At 42.6% G+C, this 18,486-nt stretch overlaps 2 protein-coding genes across 10 annotated transcripts in view; one reads left to right on the top strand and one right to left on the bottom strand.

Annotated features, from left to right (window-relative positions):
* SSBP2 (single stranded DNA binding protein 2) overlaps positions 1-18,486 on the top strand; it is a 548,369-nt gene that overhangs the window by 94,529 nt on the left and 435,354 nt on the right. The window lies entirely within an intron of this gene.
* The window catches only part of ATG10 (autophagy related 10), a 151,001-nt gene that overhangs the window by 745 nt on the left and 131,770 nt on the right, over positions 1-18,486 (bottom strand). For 4 of the 9 annotated variants that reach the window (XM_050944855.1, XM_050944853.1, XM_050944858.1 and 1 more), the window contains 3 exons: positions 7,729-7,826; positions 7,315-7,434; positions 5,609-6,900 (listed from right to left, as the gene is read on the bottom strand). In XM_050944855.1, coding sequence (XP_050800812.1) covers positions 7,323-7,434; positions 7,729-7,826 — 210 coding nt within the window. In that variant the 3' untranslated portion in view covers positions 5,609-6,900; positions 7,315-7,322. Of the gene's footprint in view, positions 1-1,805; positions 1,856-5,608; positions 6,901-7,314; positions 7,435-7,728; positions 7,827-18,486 lie in introns of those variants that run through there. The other 5 variants (XR_007773271.1, XR_007773272.1, XM_050944854.1 and 2 more) reach the window with 5 other exon arrangements.

Raw genomic sequence — 18,486 nt, 5'->3', positions numbered from 1 at the left:
AGCAATAGCCAGCAACATGAGTTTTTCCCTCTGCATTTCAAGGTGCTGTACATTAAAGGTGACCAGTTGAAGTTCAGGGGATGGGAGGTTGATTCAGCCAGCTTCCAGTAGCGTAACCCAGGGATGCAGATCATTGGTGGTGCAAATTTTCTCACAAGGGGCTGCGCAGATAAGGGGTGGGCATGGGTGGACCACACAGCCTACCCAGTTAGCACCCAGGCCCACCCAAATCTGAGCCTGTGTGAATGCAGAAGCCAATGCCCATGTGGTTGAGGGTCAGGGAGACTTGGCTTAAGAGAAGTTGGCTCTTGGCCCATCTGCAGAACATCATGGCTGGCCCCATCCCTCCCTCCACCCAGCGCTGCAAACTTCTCCTGGTTCTCGACCACTTTGGTGTCAGACGGGCCCAGGCCCACCGACAGCAATTCTGGGCCTCGGCAGAACAGGTAATGGGCACTCTTCTGGCACAGCCAGGGCTTCCGCATGCCTGACCGGCTGCTTTCGCCACTGCCGGTACCACCCCATGCACGCCAAAGAGCCCGGCGGCCTGCCTGGGCAATTTAAAAGGGCCCAAGGCTCCCAGCTGCCATCGCCACTGCAGCAGCCAGCACCCAGGCATCCCGTCAGTGGGCCTAGCCGGGCTCCGCACAGGCGCTGACCAGCACCCCCAGCCCTTACAACCCAAGAGCTGTGGGGATTGCCCATCTCCACTGGCCAGCCCAGTTCATGCAAATTCCTTCTCTGCATCCTACAATCCTGGCCCTCAAGAATTCAATTAAACATAATATGCAATAATAATATATAGCTAGTATAGTAATAAGCAAAATACATGTTTTGCTGTAATCTCAGAACTTTGATCATTGCCCATCCACCATAAATTGGGGCCTACCCAAATTTCCACTCCTAGCTACACCACTGGCACACACACTGCTCTGCCAATGAGCCTGAAGCTGGCTAGCAATGACTAGGAAAAGGGTCGTGGGTAAATGAGGCACTGAATTAGTGTCTATCCCTATCTAGTGCCTGCTGGTGTGATTTAGAGAGAACAACCACAGAGGAGCAAACTGCCTGCTCTCCTCCAGATACGACCCTCCAGAGTGAACTAAGTGCAGGATGTTGCTCTAGCAAAGCTACCCCAAGATAAAAATCCACTGGTGCTGCAGAAAGGAATGTTGTGATCTCACAGGCTTGAGAATAGGAAAAGGTATTTCAATAAGGTCTTCTATAAGACCTCTTATCAAACAAGTGAATGGCTCCCCAACTTTCAGTTAAAAATCCTTCCTACTAAGTCACAGTTTTGTCAGTCCCTTTAATTCTTAAGTGAAAGTTTCCTTGGAGTTTTAAAAAAACAAAACTTGGTGACAACTTTATGAAAAATAGGGCCTAACAGTGGTAAGCACATCACTTTCCTATTCGCACTAATGCTCCTCAGCAGTACTTTCCCAGAATACTGTTCTCAAGCTGGTCTTTTAAATTTAGCAGTCAAGCAGCTGTAGCCCGAGAGTGGGCAGTGGGAGCTTGTAGCTGTATCTTTCCGTTCCAGCTGGTATGCACTCGTTATGACTTCCCTTTCTTATTGCTAAGGGAGTGAATCACAAAAACATTTTTTAAAACTGTGTCTTCTACAAGATACATAACACATTACTGCAAGCTAGACTTTTCAGATGGCAGAATTATAAAGGAGCTAGTAGGAACTTCACAGTTCAGGTTGTGTTATAATGGAACAGAAGTTACTCAATATTTTTTTGTTGCAACTGAAATTCTGTGTAACATACATTGAAATGTAAAAGTCAACAATAACTCACTGAATCATAGCTGTGTCAGCTGGCAAAGAACTATTGCCCCAAATTCATTCCTGGAAAAATGTCAATGAAATCAGTAGAGTTAGAACAGGGATAAATGTAGGTTACTTGGTCATATCCTGCTCTAATGTTGCCCAGTGTAAACTCAAATCAGTGTAGTCACTACTGATGAAAATGAGAACATTAATTTGACTCAAAGAATATTTATTCCAAAACCAAATTTTCTATTGGAGTAGATTATACCTGGATGCAAAACAGAAGCTTACATAAGTCAAACAGTGTTCCTGCCTCCCCCAGAAACCAAAGGCAAACTGCAATTGAGCACATGAAGCTTGTTACATTTTCTGATTTTTGTAATCAAAGGCAAGTATTGGTAGCTTCCTTTAAGAAAAAGTCTCCAGCAGTAGGATTCTCAATATATCTTTCCAGATTTCAGACAGGGCCGGCTCTACTGTTTCCGCTGCCCCAAGCAGCGCGCCAAATTGCTGCTATGGACGGCAGGGGGGCTGTCCGTGTGCCATTAGGGCAGCATGCGCACGACTCTCCTTTCCCCTTTCCAACCTGCTCCTGCCACCCACGTGCCCCACTCTCCCAGGCCGGCCGGTGGTGCTTAGTGGTGCAACATGCGGATCCCAGCGCACGCCACTGACCTGCCAGGACCGCGCTCGAGCTCCCCACGACAAACTCTTGGAAACCCCTGACCCCACCCGCTTGGAGCCGTTGCAACTCGTCCGACCAGCACACTCGGCCACGGGAGGAATAATCCAGCTTCAGGAAGGGCCGGCCTGGAACGGGGCAGGGATTGGTACCCAGCCCCCGGGGTGAGCTACATGGAGGTAACACATGTCCCCTACCCCTCCCTCTGTCAGGCCCAGCCCGCCCAAAGGGACGCCTCTCCCTCCAGCCATGCCTGGGCCGGGCTGACCCGTTACTCTGCGAGGCTGCCGTGGGTCGGCCCTAGCCTGCTGGCCGCCCACAGGCGCTGCCCGAGTTACACGGGATCCCGGCACTCTCCCAACTGAGCTGCGGTCCAGCGCTGTTGCATGTGGAGTGTCCGCACTCGTATCTCCACGGGCCCTGCTCAACCCAGTGGGGACGGCTCGGCAGGAGCCAGCTCTGAACCTGGCCCCAGACCCCACTGGGCTGGACACTTGCAACTGGCTATGGCAGGGGTATTGTGCTAGGCTCTGCAGCCTCCACTGCTGGCCGCCAGGGCTGGCTCTACTGTTTCTGCCCCCAAGCAACATGCCGAATTGCCGCCGCAGGCGGCGGGAGCAGTCAGTGTGCCGTTAGGGCAGCATGCGTGTTTCCATGGCGGCAGCAATTCGGCGGCAGCTTCTGTCTTCAGCCGGAAAACAGAAGCTGCACCGCCGTGGACAGCTGAATATAGCAGCTGCCGCTGAATTGCCGCCGCCATGGAAATGCACGTGCCACCCTAACGGCACATGGACTGCCCCTGCTGTCCGGCAGCAATTCGGCGCGCTGCTTGGGGACAAAAACACAGGGACTGCCGCCCCTTGTAGATTGCCACCCCAAGCACCTGCTTGGGATGCTGGTGCCTGGAGCTGGCCTTGATTTTAGACAAGAAACTTAAGGAATTTTAAAACTGCTTTATAATTGAATTTTTTTCTTTAGCAGTTTTGCAAAACTTAAAGAGTGACCCATGCTGCCAAAAACTTAGGTGTTTTGGAACATACTTGCCAAATAAAATGAAATATAGCACTGGTAATTGATCTAATTTTGAAATTAGATAGGATTTTTGTGAGCAAACATGTTAAATGTTTTACAAGGTCACTAGATTACTTATACTAAATGTTTTTTATTACTGTTGACATCTTAGCCAAAATACAGAGAATTTTTGAACTAACCATCTTAGTGATTTGACACTTCAGTTATTTGTTAGTGCTAAATACAAAAGCTTACGAGATATATGATGCGTTTTTCCGGATCACTCATCTATGTGTCCGACTCTCCCACTTGCTGTAACCCTCCTATTTATCTTTGCATTTAGTATCCATTATCATAGTATCTAAGCAACTGTGAGAGCAGCACCAAGGTGCTCATTATTACTCAGTTGGGATTTAGAAGGGGTTTATCAGCTGGACATGAATGGGCTTCAAAAACTGGAAAGAGTTTGTGTTTCAAAGCAGGTGCAGGGTGTGTTATTGGTAAAGAGTGCTCCTGGAGGTATGTACTGGCGGAAAAAAAGTCCCCGGTGCAGCTACCCATGTGGCATGTGCCTGGGGTTAGCTCTTCAAGGACAGACCTGAAATCAAAGACAATGTGCCATGCTTTTTCCAAATCATCCTAGGTCTTGTTTATGATGATAAATGAAAGAGCGAAAACCATGTTGTACAATGGGGACTGTTGCATCTAAAAGGAACTGAATGTCGATTTCTCAGTCCACATGGCAACCCCATTTCTTTGTAAGGCTTGGATGAAACAGAGAGAAAATCGTGTCTGTAAAGGAACGTTGACTGAACAGAAGGGTGGTGAGGGTCCATTCTGTTGGACTAACTTCATACTTACCTCCCCAGTCTCAGGTTATGCTAGCTATGGCCTCATATGAGTAACTGCATTAATAAATGATACAAGCTGAACTTTCTTTATCTATAATTATACTTCCTGAGTTAATTTATCTAATGCTGTCACATGGGCAGAAAGACTTTATTCACAGTAACGCCTCAGGGCAGTGTTTTGTGCAACTTGTAATAAACAAGGATTATTTTAGGTAAATAGTATAGAATAGTAATGACTGGAAGGAGTATTATCAAAAAGTCTGCTATGCCTGGAAAACAGGAAGTGTTAGTCTCCTAGAAATAGCTAGGAAACTATGCAAATACATTTTACTCCAAACCATTTTGTTACTGCTATTTTCTGACAAGTGGCCAAAAACTAGTCCAATAAATAAGACTTTGAAAGTGAAAAAGAATATCTGTTGGTTATCAATGAATCCTCCACACTAAGCCTATGAAGAATATTTTAAAACAAGCACTCCAGCTATTTACATTAAATCCCACTCTATGCATTCTGTGTCAGATTTTACTGACCCTGTATCTTAAAAATTGAATTTCTTGGGGGCAAGGACTTGTTTATTCTGTACATTTGACCCATAGGTCAATGCTGGGTAACATCTGTGATGCTACATAAAGATAACCATGAGCTAGATCCTCTAATATGAACATGCAGCAGTCAGTGCACCTGGTGCATATGTGTGCATACTTGTGCATGCACTTATATGGAACTGTGTATTTTTTGTGTGTGTCTCCTGCCTGATCCAGAGAACAGTGGGAGCTAATTCAACCCTCAGTGCAAGTAGAGCAGCCTTCTCTTATTTGCACTGGGACTAGCAGCCATTCCAGTGTCTCAGGATTGCCAAAACACAATTTGCTCTGGCCGCACCTCATCCTATCTCTTATGCTGGGGTGGAGGCAGAAGCAGTTGGTGCAAAGCTGGCTAGATTGACCAGCTGGGAATCTTCATCTGGTTATATGAGCCCCTTTGCTTCACTGAAGCAGCACAAAGGGCATGAAGCAAGGCTGAGCATCTGGGCTTCTAAATACAGATTTAAAATTGTATTATTTTCCTGTTGTTTGTTTCTCCTTGTGTATAAAGAGAAATAATTCTTCTTTCAATGTGTGAAATAGGATACAGATATTGTTTATAATAAAACATACATAACCAAATGTTTTGAAAAGAAGGCAATCTGACTGCTGTCATAAGAAGTCAACAAAGAACTACATTTTACAAGTCATGGAGGGAACAAAGATATCACAAATCATTAGAATCCAGTATAGGATAAATAATGTGTTTTAGTATCATTTACTATGAATTCCAAATGAAATGGCTTGGCAAAAGAATTTCACTTTGTCAATAGCATTTTAAGGATTGTATTATGTTTCACATCACAAACACACATAATGCAACTAAGTTAATAACAGGAAGATAATAAAACTTCTGAGAACACAGATTTTTAAATCCCATAAATTTTACATTTGCAGTTTTGATCCAACATATTCTAATATTTGACTTCCCACGTAAGCGTCATCTTCACTGAACACATAAAGGCAAAATCTGTAATTCTTATCTACTGAATACCTGTACAAAATAAATTCAGAACACTCGGAACAAAACGTGATTCAGAAGGAATCAAAACTGACCGTCATACTAAAGTTATTTCTAGCCTGTTTTTTGCTGATCTTGGGGCCCTATTATGCAATCTCTAATCACTCAAAACTCCATTGATATGAGTGGGAGTTTAGCTTGAGTAAGGACTGCAGGATCAGGCCTTTACTCATGAATAACTACCAGCTCAACCAGAAATGCTAATTTACTACAACTGTACCTTCCCTTGGTGACAAAATCCTTTAGAAGTAGTGAAGAAGGAAGAAGCAGCATGCTCACATGATTGTACCGAGACACCCTGAATTGTAGAATTGTATAATTTTAACCAATACATAGACTATTAGTACTATTCATCTACAATTCTGACCCATTTGTTCAGTTAAGCAATACATATACAATACATTCTCCAATATACCCTGAGGAATCTGACAATCAGAGTTTTGGCAATTAAGTGTCGCTATCCTCTCCAGGTTACATACTAACCCTAAAATGGAATCAAGCCCATGTTCACATATATAACTGCATCATTGTGGATGTCTGCAGACTGATAGCATACTTCTCTAAATATACAGTGGTGCTGTCTGATATCTTTCAGAGTAGAATTAAATCCATTGTTTCATTCCCATGCCAGAAAATTCAGCCTTTTATAGGTGTTCTGATATCGTCTCAATAAAGACCAAACCCAAGGAAAAAAGGAGGGAGAATCTAAGGTAGGAGATGAGTAAGGGAATCCTAGAGAGTCAGTGCTGTCACATGGAATGGAGCTTGTGTTCGGGTGGAACATGAGGAGTCACTAATTGCAGCCAGCTCTTAGGTGTTCAGCTGTCATCAAGCATGTTGCTGCCAGGGGGAAAAGCCCTGAACGGCAAGCTTTACTGACTGTGTGGGAACGGCGCAGTTTGTGTCAGATCCGTTGCAGACAAGGCTGCAGTGGCTTTACAATTCACTAATACCTGTGCTTCAACTTGGGGCCCTGAAGTGGAGACATTGAACAAGAAATTAGAAGTAGTGGAGGAGGCAAAATAAAAATCACTGCAGTGCAACTACATTAGATCACACCATTAAATGCGCGCTGGAGGAGTTAAGCCAAGAAGCTCTGATATTGCTGAGACAGCTGTCCCAGTACACAGAGCATCAACACCGTGGCTTTCAATGGAGATCTTTCCTGGCTATTAAGAAGAGTGTTGGCAGAGCACCAGAAGGACCTCAGCTCAGCTTTCCAGTGAAAAGCAAAATGGCAATGACACAGGGAGTGACTGTGTGTAAATTGTCAGATGGAAAATCCTCAGCACTCCTGAACTGAAGGCTCAGAAGTAAAAGCTGAAATGCTTGCAAACTAGAATCTGATTTTATATAAAACTAAAAAAATATGCCATTCCCCTCTTACCTTTTGATTTAATCCGTTTTTGTATTCTGTTCAGACACTAGTTTTGCATAACTCAGAGGTAGATTTAGCCCCACAACTGGGCCTACAATACTCAGCCATGATGTAACGTAGTTTATATTCCTAAAAAACAAAGAAAACATGCATGTATTACAAAAATCTTTAGTGACGTTCAGATTTATGCCTGAAAGTCACCTTATGCCAGACAACTTTCTTTAAAACGAAGTTAGTAATGCGCTTTATGCACTTTGAATCTATTTTAACTTACTGGATTTAAGTGAAAACACAGAGTTTTACTACACACAGATGGAGGTGACAATTTCTTGACTGTCGTTCTGACCTTGCAAGTGTACACAACTGATTTACGTACATTAAACATCTTGCTATCGCCTCACAAACTGCACTGGTGTTCCTCACCTGTTTTCTCTTTGTGAATTAGCCATTACTGGAGCCATGAATTCATTAGTCCGGCAGGGATGAAGGACAAAGAATGGTTGACCAAGTAATGGGTGTTCCTGAAAGAATCAATCAGTTGTTTTTATTAATCAAAATGGTTTTAGGGAAAAATACAACATGCTATTTGAACAAAAAAAATGGGCCAATTCCTCCATAGTGTAATTCAGCAACTCACTTCAGTGAAGTTACACAAAGGATAATTTGACCCCTGTTGTTTTAGTAACACTAAAGGCATTTAAGCAATCAATATTCAAGTGTACAGTTTCTAATTCTGAAATAGAAATAAGTGTACCATGTAGATTATGCTCATTTTAATTATGATGCAAAGGTTTTCAAAAGCAGCTCAGGTTACTTGTAACAGCAGTGAGGAAGTTAACAGCTGAAAGCAAGCGGACAAAGTTGCCATTTAAAAGTATATTCTGACAGAATCTAATGCATACCCCGGCTGAGCAGCCTCCACTGAACAGCTCCTTGACAATCAGGCCAGCTCTACACTACAAACTTCTGTCGATATAACTACATCACTCAGGGGCCTAAAAAATCCACACCCCTGAGCAACCTAGTAATACAAACTTAATACCTGGTGTAGACAGCGCTTCTCCATCAACATAGCTACTGCCTCTTCCAGAGGTGGATTGACTATCATGACAAGAGACTCTTTCCTGTCAGCATAGTAGTGTCTTCACTAAAGTGCTACAACGGCACACCTGTGCTGCTGTATGTGTAGACAAGCACACTGATCATGATCCTTGGGTCTTGCCAAGCTGAAGGGCAAAAATGGTTTTATCTGGGGATCAGACTGGGAGGGGGGGTCTCAGGGCTATTTTAACTTCCTCCAACTGGTAATGACTCTGAGCTCTAGTCCACATGAACAGAGGTTATCTTCCAGTCCATACAAACAGAGAACTGCAGTTTTCTTCACAAAGAACACAGCCTATTAACAAACCAAAAACATGTTAAGGACAGTTAATGTTACGGCAGGACATACCTCATCCACCCCAAGTATTAAAAGCATAGAATCATAGAAGATTAAGGTTGGAAGAGACCTCAGGAGGTCATCTAGTCCAATCCCCTGCTCAAAGCAGGACCAACACCAACTAAACCATCCCAGCCAAGGCTTTGTCAAGCTGGGCCTTAAAAATCTCTAAGGAAGGAGATTCCACAGCCTCCCTGGGTAACCCATTCCAGTGCTTCACCACCCTTCTTGTGAAATAGTTTTTCCTAATATCCAACCTAGACCTGCAACTTGAGACCATTGCTCCTTGTTCTGTCATCTGCCACCACTGAGAACAGCCTAGCTACATCCCCTTTGGATCCCCCCTTCTGGTAGTTGAAGGCTGCTATCAAATCCTGTCTCATGAAGTAAGAAGTTTAGGGACAGGCTTTGTGCATTCCTTTTCACCTTGATATCATTTACAACACTGTTGATAACAGTCCAATGCTTCATAAGGCTTTCTCATTCATCACAAAAGCAATACATGCCACGACTCACTCAAACTTGCACTCTAATGCAAAACTTTAACAATGACCTAATTCGTAATTATAGCAAGAAGATTAGCACCTCTGACTCTCACATTGGGGAAATTAATTTGCTTTAACACTGCTAAGGTACCACTGCACCAAAATAAACAGAATCCTACTTCATCTCTGCACTCAGCAAGGGGCATAAGCATCTAGTATGTCACAGCCAAGAGCAATCTGCAATCGATTCCAGAAAAGTAAAATATCAAAATAGGAACACCCAAAACAGGAACAGGTACTCTGCTATCTATCTATCTATCTATCTATCCATCCATCTATCCATTTTTACACAATACCCATACTTAGTTTAGATGCTACTGAGCTAGATCTTTAGCCAGGGCCAAGAAGCTCACACTGCAACTCAGTGGGGTGAAGAACAGGGGATGTGAGCATGTATATAAAACCAGCATAAAGTTCACCTTTGCACTCTCCTAATCCAAACTTGGCTTTGTGTGGGGCTTGAAACTGTAGTTGGGGATTGAAACATAATCTTTGGAACACTTGGCAAAGCATTAGGTTGTGTAGGTGGGCACATTTCCAGTACAAGTTCTCTGATAGACACCGTACGTTCCTATGCTACTGGCTTCATTTTCACAACATCCCTGCCACCCATGCTGTTAGCTGGTGTGCTTGAATCAGTAAGAACTCTAAAGAGTGTGGAAGGGCAAGTTCTTCAACGCCAGCACCAACGCAATGTTAAACTCATGAGACAAATGCTGGATGGATGCTGGACTCCCTGTAATACACTGTCCTGGTCACATCATTCCAATCAGGGTTGCAGATGGTGCTAACGATACTGAGATCTGTGACAGACTGAAGAGTCAGCACAGCATCTCCTTCCAGGCAATAAACTACCCCACAGTTCCGCGTGGAGAAGAGCTGCTGCCTATTGCCGCTACTCCTCATCACACACCTCAGATGATAAATTATTTTCTTGAGAAACAGGGCTTGACACTGTAGCTGGGGATTGTAGCTGGGGTGACAGAGGCACCCTGGTCACAGGCCCTTAAATGCACTGTGTACCGGCAACAGGGGAAGTGGCAGTACAAAAGCCACAATACTGATTTTACACTACTTGGGGAGGCCACTACTCCATGCGGCTGGATACACCAGCTCTGGGACCAGATTTCAGCAGTGGTTTGGCTGTATTTTATTGAAAGATCTAGGTCTTTGCCTACACTCACCAGCAAAATGTTCATAGACTTAGTCTCCCTGGAGTATAATGAAAAAATCACATTTCCTCCATTCCCCAGCCTATATCAGGGCCAAATCCTGGTCCCACTGAAATCAGGGGATGTTCTTCCATTGATTTTATTGAGATCAGGATTTGCCCCACAGCATTTAAAATATTTGAATAATAACCTGGGGGCCCTCTGACAGTGGCAGGACACTTTGTTCTAGTGTTAAAAACATGCACATGGAAATGGCCAGCATTTTCTTCTAACGTAATATTCAGAGGCTGAAAATATTTTCAGACCTCTTTGTTTTACCTCTTCAGTGCAAACAGTTAATTCATGCAAGACTGCTACCATCTGCTGTCAGTAATAGCGAACTGATGCCGTTCTGCACTGAGAAACAAGTGCCTGTGTGAATTAAGTATATTTGCCATTCAGCTGCTAATCTGAATCAGTCTGATGTCTCTAAAAGACAGAGTTCAGGGAAGTGGTATTCCTTGGAGGTATTAAAAAGATATTTAATGCTGTTTACATACTATTAAAGCCCTCCCCCACCAAAAACAAAAAGTGCACAGCAAATAAGCAATTAGTCCTAGCAACCTTAAATATAATGAATAGTGCAAAGAGACAAGTTCACCCCACCAAATTAACAAAGGTGATTCATCTAGTTCTTGATTTTGCTTGCTTGTACAGGGCACAAAAATAATTTCACTAGCTGAATATTCACATTTTCTCCTCAGTGCCTTGCAGTCCATATTCGGCCTGATCCTGCACTGAGCTGGGCAAAACACCCTTAGGTGAGTCAGGAATGCAGGCCTATTGTTTTGTGTAACATCATATTAATTCATTGTTCTACATCTTTCCTCTTCAAGTACCTCCTTGCTTTGTAACTGAATGATGCCTGGAGCTTGAAACATTTCCTAGATACTTTGGAGCCAGACGTACACCATGCAGGAGAAACGTTCTTGTCCCATCTGGCTGGTAAGACTGCAGCTGGGATTTTTACAAGTCTACTATTGTCCTTCCCTAGTCCCTCCAACTTTCATATCAGGTTCTACATCGTGGTTGTCTGATAACTGTCATCCTTCTATCTGCTGGAATGGAATAGAATACTTAACCTCTTCTTACTGTATGGACTGCTGGGAAACAAGAGTGCCAACATAAAAGCAAGTGGGTTTTTACAATACTTTGTAGCTGCTCTTCCCTCTTGTTGATCATTGAGATTTTAATTGAATATCTCTGCATTTCTCCGTAGGTGGGTTTAATCATATATTATTTTTAATATTCTCTTTCTGGCATGCAAACAGCTTGCCACTCCACTACTGCAAAGGCCATCACTGCTGCAAATGAGGAAGGTTTCTGCAACATTCCCTTCCATTGGCTTCCTGACTGCTGTGAGGGAGCCAGTGAAGTTTAGTCTGTTACTCTATCCCACCTCTCACTCTATTTCTTGGGTCCTTCTCCCTGTCAGTAACTCCACAGCTTGCCTCTGTCATGTTCTCAAGCAGAAGCAGCACCATGAGCGTGACATGATTCTTGAAAGTGTCATTGCTGTGCACAAGATTCTGAATAGCAGCAGTGAAGCTGACCAGTTTTGTTAATTTCATGCTACTGATGTTTGGCAAAGCTTTGAGCAGATGCACACTGAAAAAAGATAGAGTTGCTTTGGTCCATATTTAGAAGGTTGTCGTCACAAACTAATCACTGCAAATTATTTGTTCAGTTCTAATCCAGGAAATTGGAGTACATTACAGCTGTTTACTTTAAAGACCTCCTTTACCAGCAAGAGTAGGAGGGAATCCCATCAAGCAAATAGCTGTGTCTAAAGTTGGAAATTTAAATGTATTCACTATTGTGCAAGGATGTACTCAGCCCTAAATAAGAGATATGAAAAACATGAATACTGTACTGCTTGGAAGTCTTCAAAACCTGAAGGTCAAGGATATGTGCCATATAGAATGTACTGCATGTTTTGATGTGAAAGTCACAGAAGACCAGGAAATCACAACACACCATAAGCCAAGGTCCACCAACCAGCATACCACAAAAACCTCCAGAAAGGTCAGGCTGAGGCAAGGGAAAAGGCTGCTGAGGGCTCAGTTAGAGAAAGTGGGAAGTCTGTCTAAATCCTGAATTCAAAGTCCTGTCCACAATCATGTCCTCATTCTTGTGTTAACCAGCTGCTATCATGCTTAATGTAAATTCAAGGCTAAATCACTGAATCTGCACCTCTGAGAAGGAAGTGATGAACAGTTGCCAATACATATGTAAGCATTATCACAGGATTGAATGGCACCTGTGGAACTCCTTGCCAGAGGATACTGTGAAGGCCAAGATTATAATGGGGTTCAAAAAAACACTAGATAAATTCATGGAGGATAGGTCCATCAATGGCTATTTGCCAGGATGGACAGGGATAGTGTTACTAGCCTCTGTTTGCCAGAAGCTGGGAATGGATGACGGGATGGATCACTTGATTACCTGTTCTGTTCATTCCCCTGGGGCACCTGGCATTGGCCACTGTTGAAAGACCAGATACTGGGCTAGACGGACCTTTGGTCTGATCCAGTATGGCCATTCTTATTTCTTATGGCATAAGAGATAGAGCCTTTTATTGCCAGGTCACCAGTTCAAATCCGCCCTTTTATTGCCAAGTCACCAGTTCAAATCCGCCCCAGGTTGGTAGGAGCTGAAAGTGATCATTGTACTATGTGGCCTTTATGAAATTAACTGCCAGATTTTATATAATCAAAACTGGCATTATTTAGTGCCTTTGTTGATAGTTATAGCAGAGATGCCAATGACTGAATCAACCATGGAAAATGAATTAATCTCTTGACCCTAGAGGTAGTCCCTCCACGTCAGTGTTGAAGAACATTGGCAGGGCAGCGTAAGAATCTTGCACTATTACTGTCTGTGGTGCACCCATTACTCCTGGAGGAATTCTGTGCTACTGCGTGCGCATATTTAATGAACCCTGCAGATTTCTAATTCGCGCAGAAAAAAGTTTCTGCCAAAATGTTGCTGCAGTTCTAACTTTCTGCCACCAGAGGGCGCTGTGGCGATAGAACAAAGTTGCAGCTCCCCGCAGCAAGGGAGAGAGCTGCCTTCGCTGCGCTTGTCAGGTCAGGAGACAGGGGCTGGGGGATGCAGGGAGGTGCGAGTCAGACACGGCTCATAAGGGCTAGTGGGGGAGGACAGACTGGGGCAGGGGCTGAAAGGGAGTGGAGGCACAGGGCCACAAGGGGGAGGAAGTGCAGAGACACATGGGGACAGGAGCAGATGTACCTGACTGAATGGGAGAGGTTAGGGGTCAGCCAGTGTCTGCATGGGGGAAGCTCCCTAACAATCCCTCCCTGCCTCCCCCCCCAAAATCTGTTCCATACGTTCCCCACCCATACCCAACAGCCTTCCAAGTTCATACCCAGGCTCCTTCCCAGAAATTTACTTCCCTCTTCCTCAGCTCCTCCATTACCCGACTCTCCCAAGCCTTTGCACTGCTTCTCAGGGGTGTGCAAAATACAGTTCTGTATTGTAGTTTACATGAATTATTACTCAGAATTCTGTATTTATATGCCTAGTAAGGAATCTATTGTCAAAAAAAATTCCTGAATCTTTTTTGTTGTCTGTATTGTTACAGACATAGTTGCTGATAGGTATTTTGAAATAAATAACCAAAAATAATTGAAACTGGTATGATTATATTGTGTTATTTTGACAAATAAAATATGCAGAATTTTGCAGAATTTTAAAATATTGTACACAGAATTTTTAATTTTTTGGCGCAGAATTCCACCAGGAGTAACCCGTTCTGTGGATTAACAATGGACGCCAGTCTCTAGCACAGACAATCCAGAATTCTTCAGAAGCACTACAAAAATGTTCTGAGCGAGAGTGAACAAAAGCCCCCTGAGAGTGCATTTCATACATATATTTATTATCTGCTGCACCTATGTGATAGAATGGCGATATGCCATATGCAGTGAAGTGGATGCTGAACTACATCCTAAGGAAGCAATATTATACATTAACTCAGTAGTTCTCAACTGGGGTACATGTATCCTTGGGGATATGCAGAAATCTTGTAGATATTTGCCTAGTTTTACAACAGGCTATATGAAAAGCACTAGTGAAGTCAGCACAAACTAAAATTTCATACAGACAATGACTTGTTTATACTGCTCTATATCCTATATCATCAGCATTTTTCAACCTGGAAGGCAAGGGGTCATGATTTATTTTATAATTATATGGTAAAAATGAGAGAGTACTTTTTCACTAATAGTGTGCTGTGACACTTTTGTATTTTTATGTCTGATTTTGTAAATTAGTCGTTTTTAAGTGAAGTGCAACTTGGAGTACACAACACAAACCAGCCTCCTGAAAGGGGTCAGCAGTTTGGAATGGTTAAGAACCACTGCTTTAGCTGGTCAGAGCTGTGTATCAGCCAGAAGAAAAACATGAGTCACATTGAGATTTTCAAACACAAACCTAATTTAAATGGGAGGGGGGAATCTACTTATTTTTAGCTAGAAATTAATCTTGTTGCAATGTAACTCATGTAGTGGTAAATTTGCAGAGTAATGTGCAGGAGGTACAAATCGATTCCCACAATTGCTATCTGCAGTTGTACAGAATGGAATCTTACATTTATGGGTTGCACACAACTCTTCTGGACAGTAATGGAATGCCAGGCAGTGAGTCAGTTTATTTGAAATCTGCTGCATTATTTTCCTCTATATAACCCCACACAGACTCATAATACAATCTGTTCAGCGGCATAAGTTGGAATCCATCATATCTGCATATCTCTTCTGAGTCTTGCCCAACTTTCATGGGAAATTGAATTTTTGCAAGCAACAGCTCCTGTGGATTTTTCAGCTCAAACTGTTGTTTAATTTAGCTTCTGTGGAAAGACCTCTTTATTAGGTGACATCAAGGAAGATTTTTAAGGATGGTCTAAACCCATTTATGCAGCTGTTACCTCAGCTTCTGGCATGGACCATGCAGAGAAGGCTGATGAGCAAATGATGTGACAGAGGAGAAGAGGGTTTTTTTGGTATGGTATTTGAAACTAAATTCAGTTTTTCTTAGTTACAGCAAAAAGAAATGCAAACCAGAAGCTACTTGAGTAGAGCTGGCCCTAGATCAAACAGCGCTCAGGCAAGGAATGTCTTTGGCATGCACTGCTCCCCCCCCGCCCCCCGCTAGTTTGTTAAACTTTTTAATACCTTATTTTTTATTGCATTTATAGCTCATTTCATGACTTTTATGCATGATTTGTATGCATGAGCGATCCAAAGACTGGCCAATGGCATTTTCAAATGACAAAATAGCAAGCGATGTCAGTCTCTTGGCAACCATCGTCACTCGAAGATATGTTTTAATGAGCTGCATTTACCACTCGTGACTGCGACCAGGAGTGTAAGCAGAATCCTCAAAGTTATCCACAAATTAGGAAAAATATCCTTCAGCTCTGCATCATGAATGAAATGGCAAACTTGAAGTGGAGAGTACTTCCCGTGTGGCAAAACGTGATGGATGTTGTCCAATTTGACATAAATGTCTTTATCATTGACGTTTGAACATTCCCCACGTGTCAGCGTCCGGTGATGGTCTGTGTAATTGTTCAAGCATGTTTTCCTGTCTGCTGGCAGCTTACTAAGGTCATACAAAAAAATCCAGGTCTTCTTGTGGTGCTTCATTTGTCCAAACCTTTCGTCCATGGAGGTTAATGAGTTTAATGAAAAATGAATACACATATGGAATATCAAAACATTTTACTTCAAACATTCTATTTTTTCTTTGTCACTAACAACAAAAACAGCCCTCTGTGCACACACACCCCCACCAAGCCAGGCATCCCAGGTGGTCGCCTGGGTCCCCTACCCCAAATCCTACCCTGTACTTGAGGTGCTCAAATACGAGAGTTAATGACCAATGTGTGCAAGAGCAGCACTCTGGGAAGGGTGTCAGTCAGGGCTTTATTTGCTCTCTCTTATCACTCCCCTGTCAACAGTTACTAATTAAACCGTGACTTCTATCACAAGGTTGCAAAGAGTTAAAATATAAATATAAAACTTTGCTCCTTTTCTATCTTCTGCAGTGCAACAGCCTGCTATATACTGAAATGCCAGGGATCAATCAGAACAATGACAAAAATGAATATTTCCAAAGCACCAGTATAATTAAACACAAAACTTCCATCAGGTTGGATTATGTCATTTTATCTGGCTGAACATATTGAGATGGAACCTCAGAGCTGGTGCTAGAACTAAGCAGAATAAGCAATTGCTTAGGGTCTCAAGCAGCTCAAAGGGACCCCCTGTTCACTTTTTCAGTCTGTGTGTGTGGGCAGTCCCCAAAATATTCCTCCTTAGGGCCCCAATGGGCTAGCACCACCTCTGCAGCCCAAAATAATTTAGGGAATTAACAATAAACATCATTCCAGGCAATGGCTAATTAGCCGTAGGTAGCGTGTCTTGCTCCTGCTCCCCCTGCCAGCAGGTATTTTGTTGTCTGTACATCTCCTGTAACAGCGCCATTTATTTTCTCTGTCATAACTGGAGCACCTCCAATAGTAATGGCTTCTATTTTCTCCAGTGCTACATTAAACTGCCTTAGAACATCCATCATAACATTTATGGCCTCTCCATTTATATCACAGTGAAAGGGATTTGTGTCCAAAACAGCCTCTGCCACATCCAGTTTGCATGATGTTGCTTTGATAAAAATCATTCCTGGAGGGATGTCAAGCCTTTTATAAAGGGTGCTACTACTCAGTGCTGCGGCAGGCACTGTTTGTGCTGGAATATTTTTTCAACACTACCTGTAATCTCAAGTCAGTCTCCTGTCCCGCAGAAGAAGGTAGAAGTAATAAACCTTTTTTTCCACATAATCTTTTCCATTTTGGCAATGGAAACGCTGATGCATTAAATTAAGATACACAGCTTCCTCACTTCACATCTGTAAAGAGTAACGGTCATACCATGCCATCAGTTTAAACAGTACTTGCCAATTAAATCAATGCCCATCTTTAACTCCTACATCTGAAGCTTATGCTTACACAAGTATTTTATGTTATAAAGTTTATTGTCACTATAATCTTTATTTTTTTTAATAGTTTAAGTTTATAGAATGATCCAATCTCTCTCCCTCCCTCTATCTTTGCTGTACTGGTCAGCCTTACCAATAATAATATTACAGAGCAGATAAACACTTTCCTTCTGTTAGGAAAATGGAACAATTCTCATGTAAAAACAAAATCAGACGTTTCCTTGATCCAACACACTGCATAAACCAGTGTGCAATTTTAGGCATGTTGAATTTGAAGTAACTGGGATTACTTGCATGCTTAAAGTTACACACTGGCTTAGGTGCTGTTCTGGTGATGCTCTAAAAGGGAAGTGATTTTTTTTTTTATGAACTTAGGGGTGAGATTTCAAACATTACAATTCAGCCTGAAATACGGAAGTGAAGGCAGCATATTCAAAGTGGGTTTACAATGATCAGTCACATTCCCTGAGAAGGCAACAGGGCAGCAACAGCAGTCGCATAAAAATATTCCAAATTCTCTCTCTTTGCACTTCTGCAGAAAATGTTGCCCCAATAATGGAGTTGCTACAACAGAAACTCTATTACTATGGAATCGCTATGTTGCAGAAGCAGCATTTTTATAGAATTGCAATTACATAAGGAACTTGTATCATTCTGATAGAAGTTACAGATCACAGTAATAAACACATTATAATACTAATTGTGCAGTACTCTTTTGCTTACTGATGGAGATTGTAACGTGTCTATTAAAGCAGCAATTTCATAAAAATGTTTTAGTAATAGGTTTGGTACTGGCTATGCAGACGTGATAAGAAGAAGAAATGCTTCAGAGTGGGCAAAATGACTGATGGAAGAAGTTTGCTGTAAAGGCTACACATTCCAACGAAGACTAAAAAAGCTCCACCTATCTTATGAGCTGTGGTATATAACACACTGTCTTAGGCCATAGATCCTAGTTGTCCTGTTT

This window comes from Gopherus flavomarginatus, chromosome 3, assembly GCF_025201925.1.
Source record: "Gopherus flavomarginatus isolate rGopFla2 chromosome 3, rGopFla2.mat.asm, whole genome shotgun sequence".
Classification (NCBI taxonomy): Eukaryota; Metazoa; Chordata; order Testudines; family Testudinidae; genus Gopherus; species Gopherus flavomarginatus.
The sequence above is the reverse complement of the archived record's forward strand: the minus strand, read 5'-3'. Positions and strand labels throughout refer to the sequence as shown.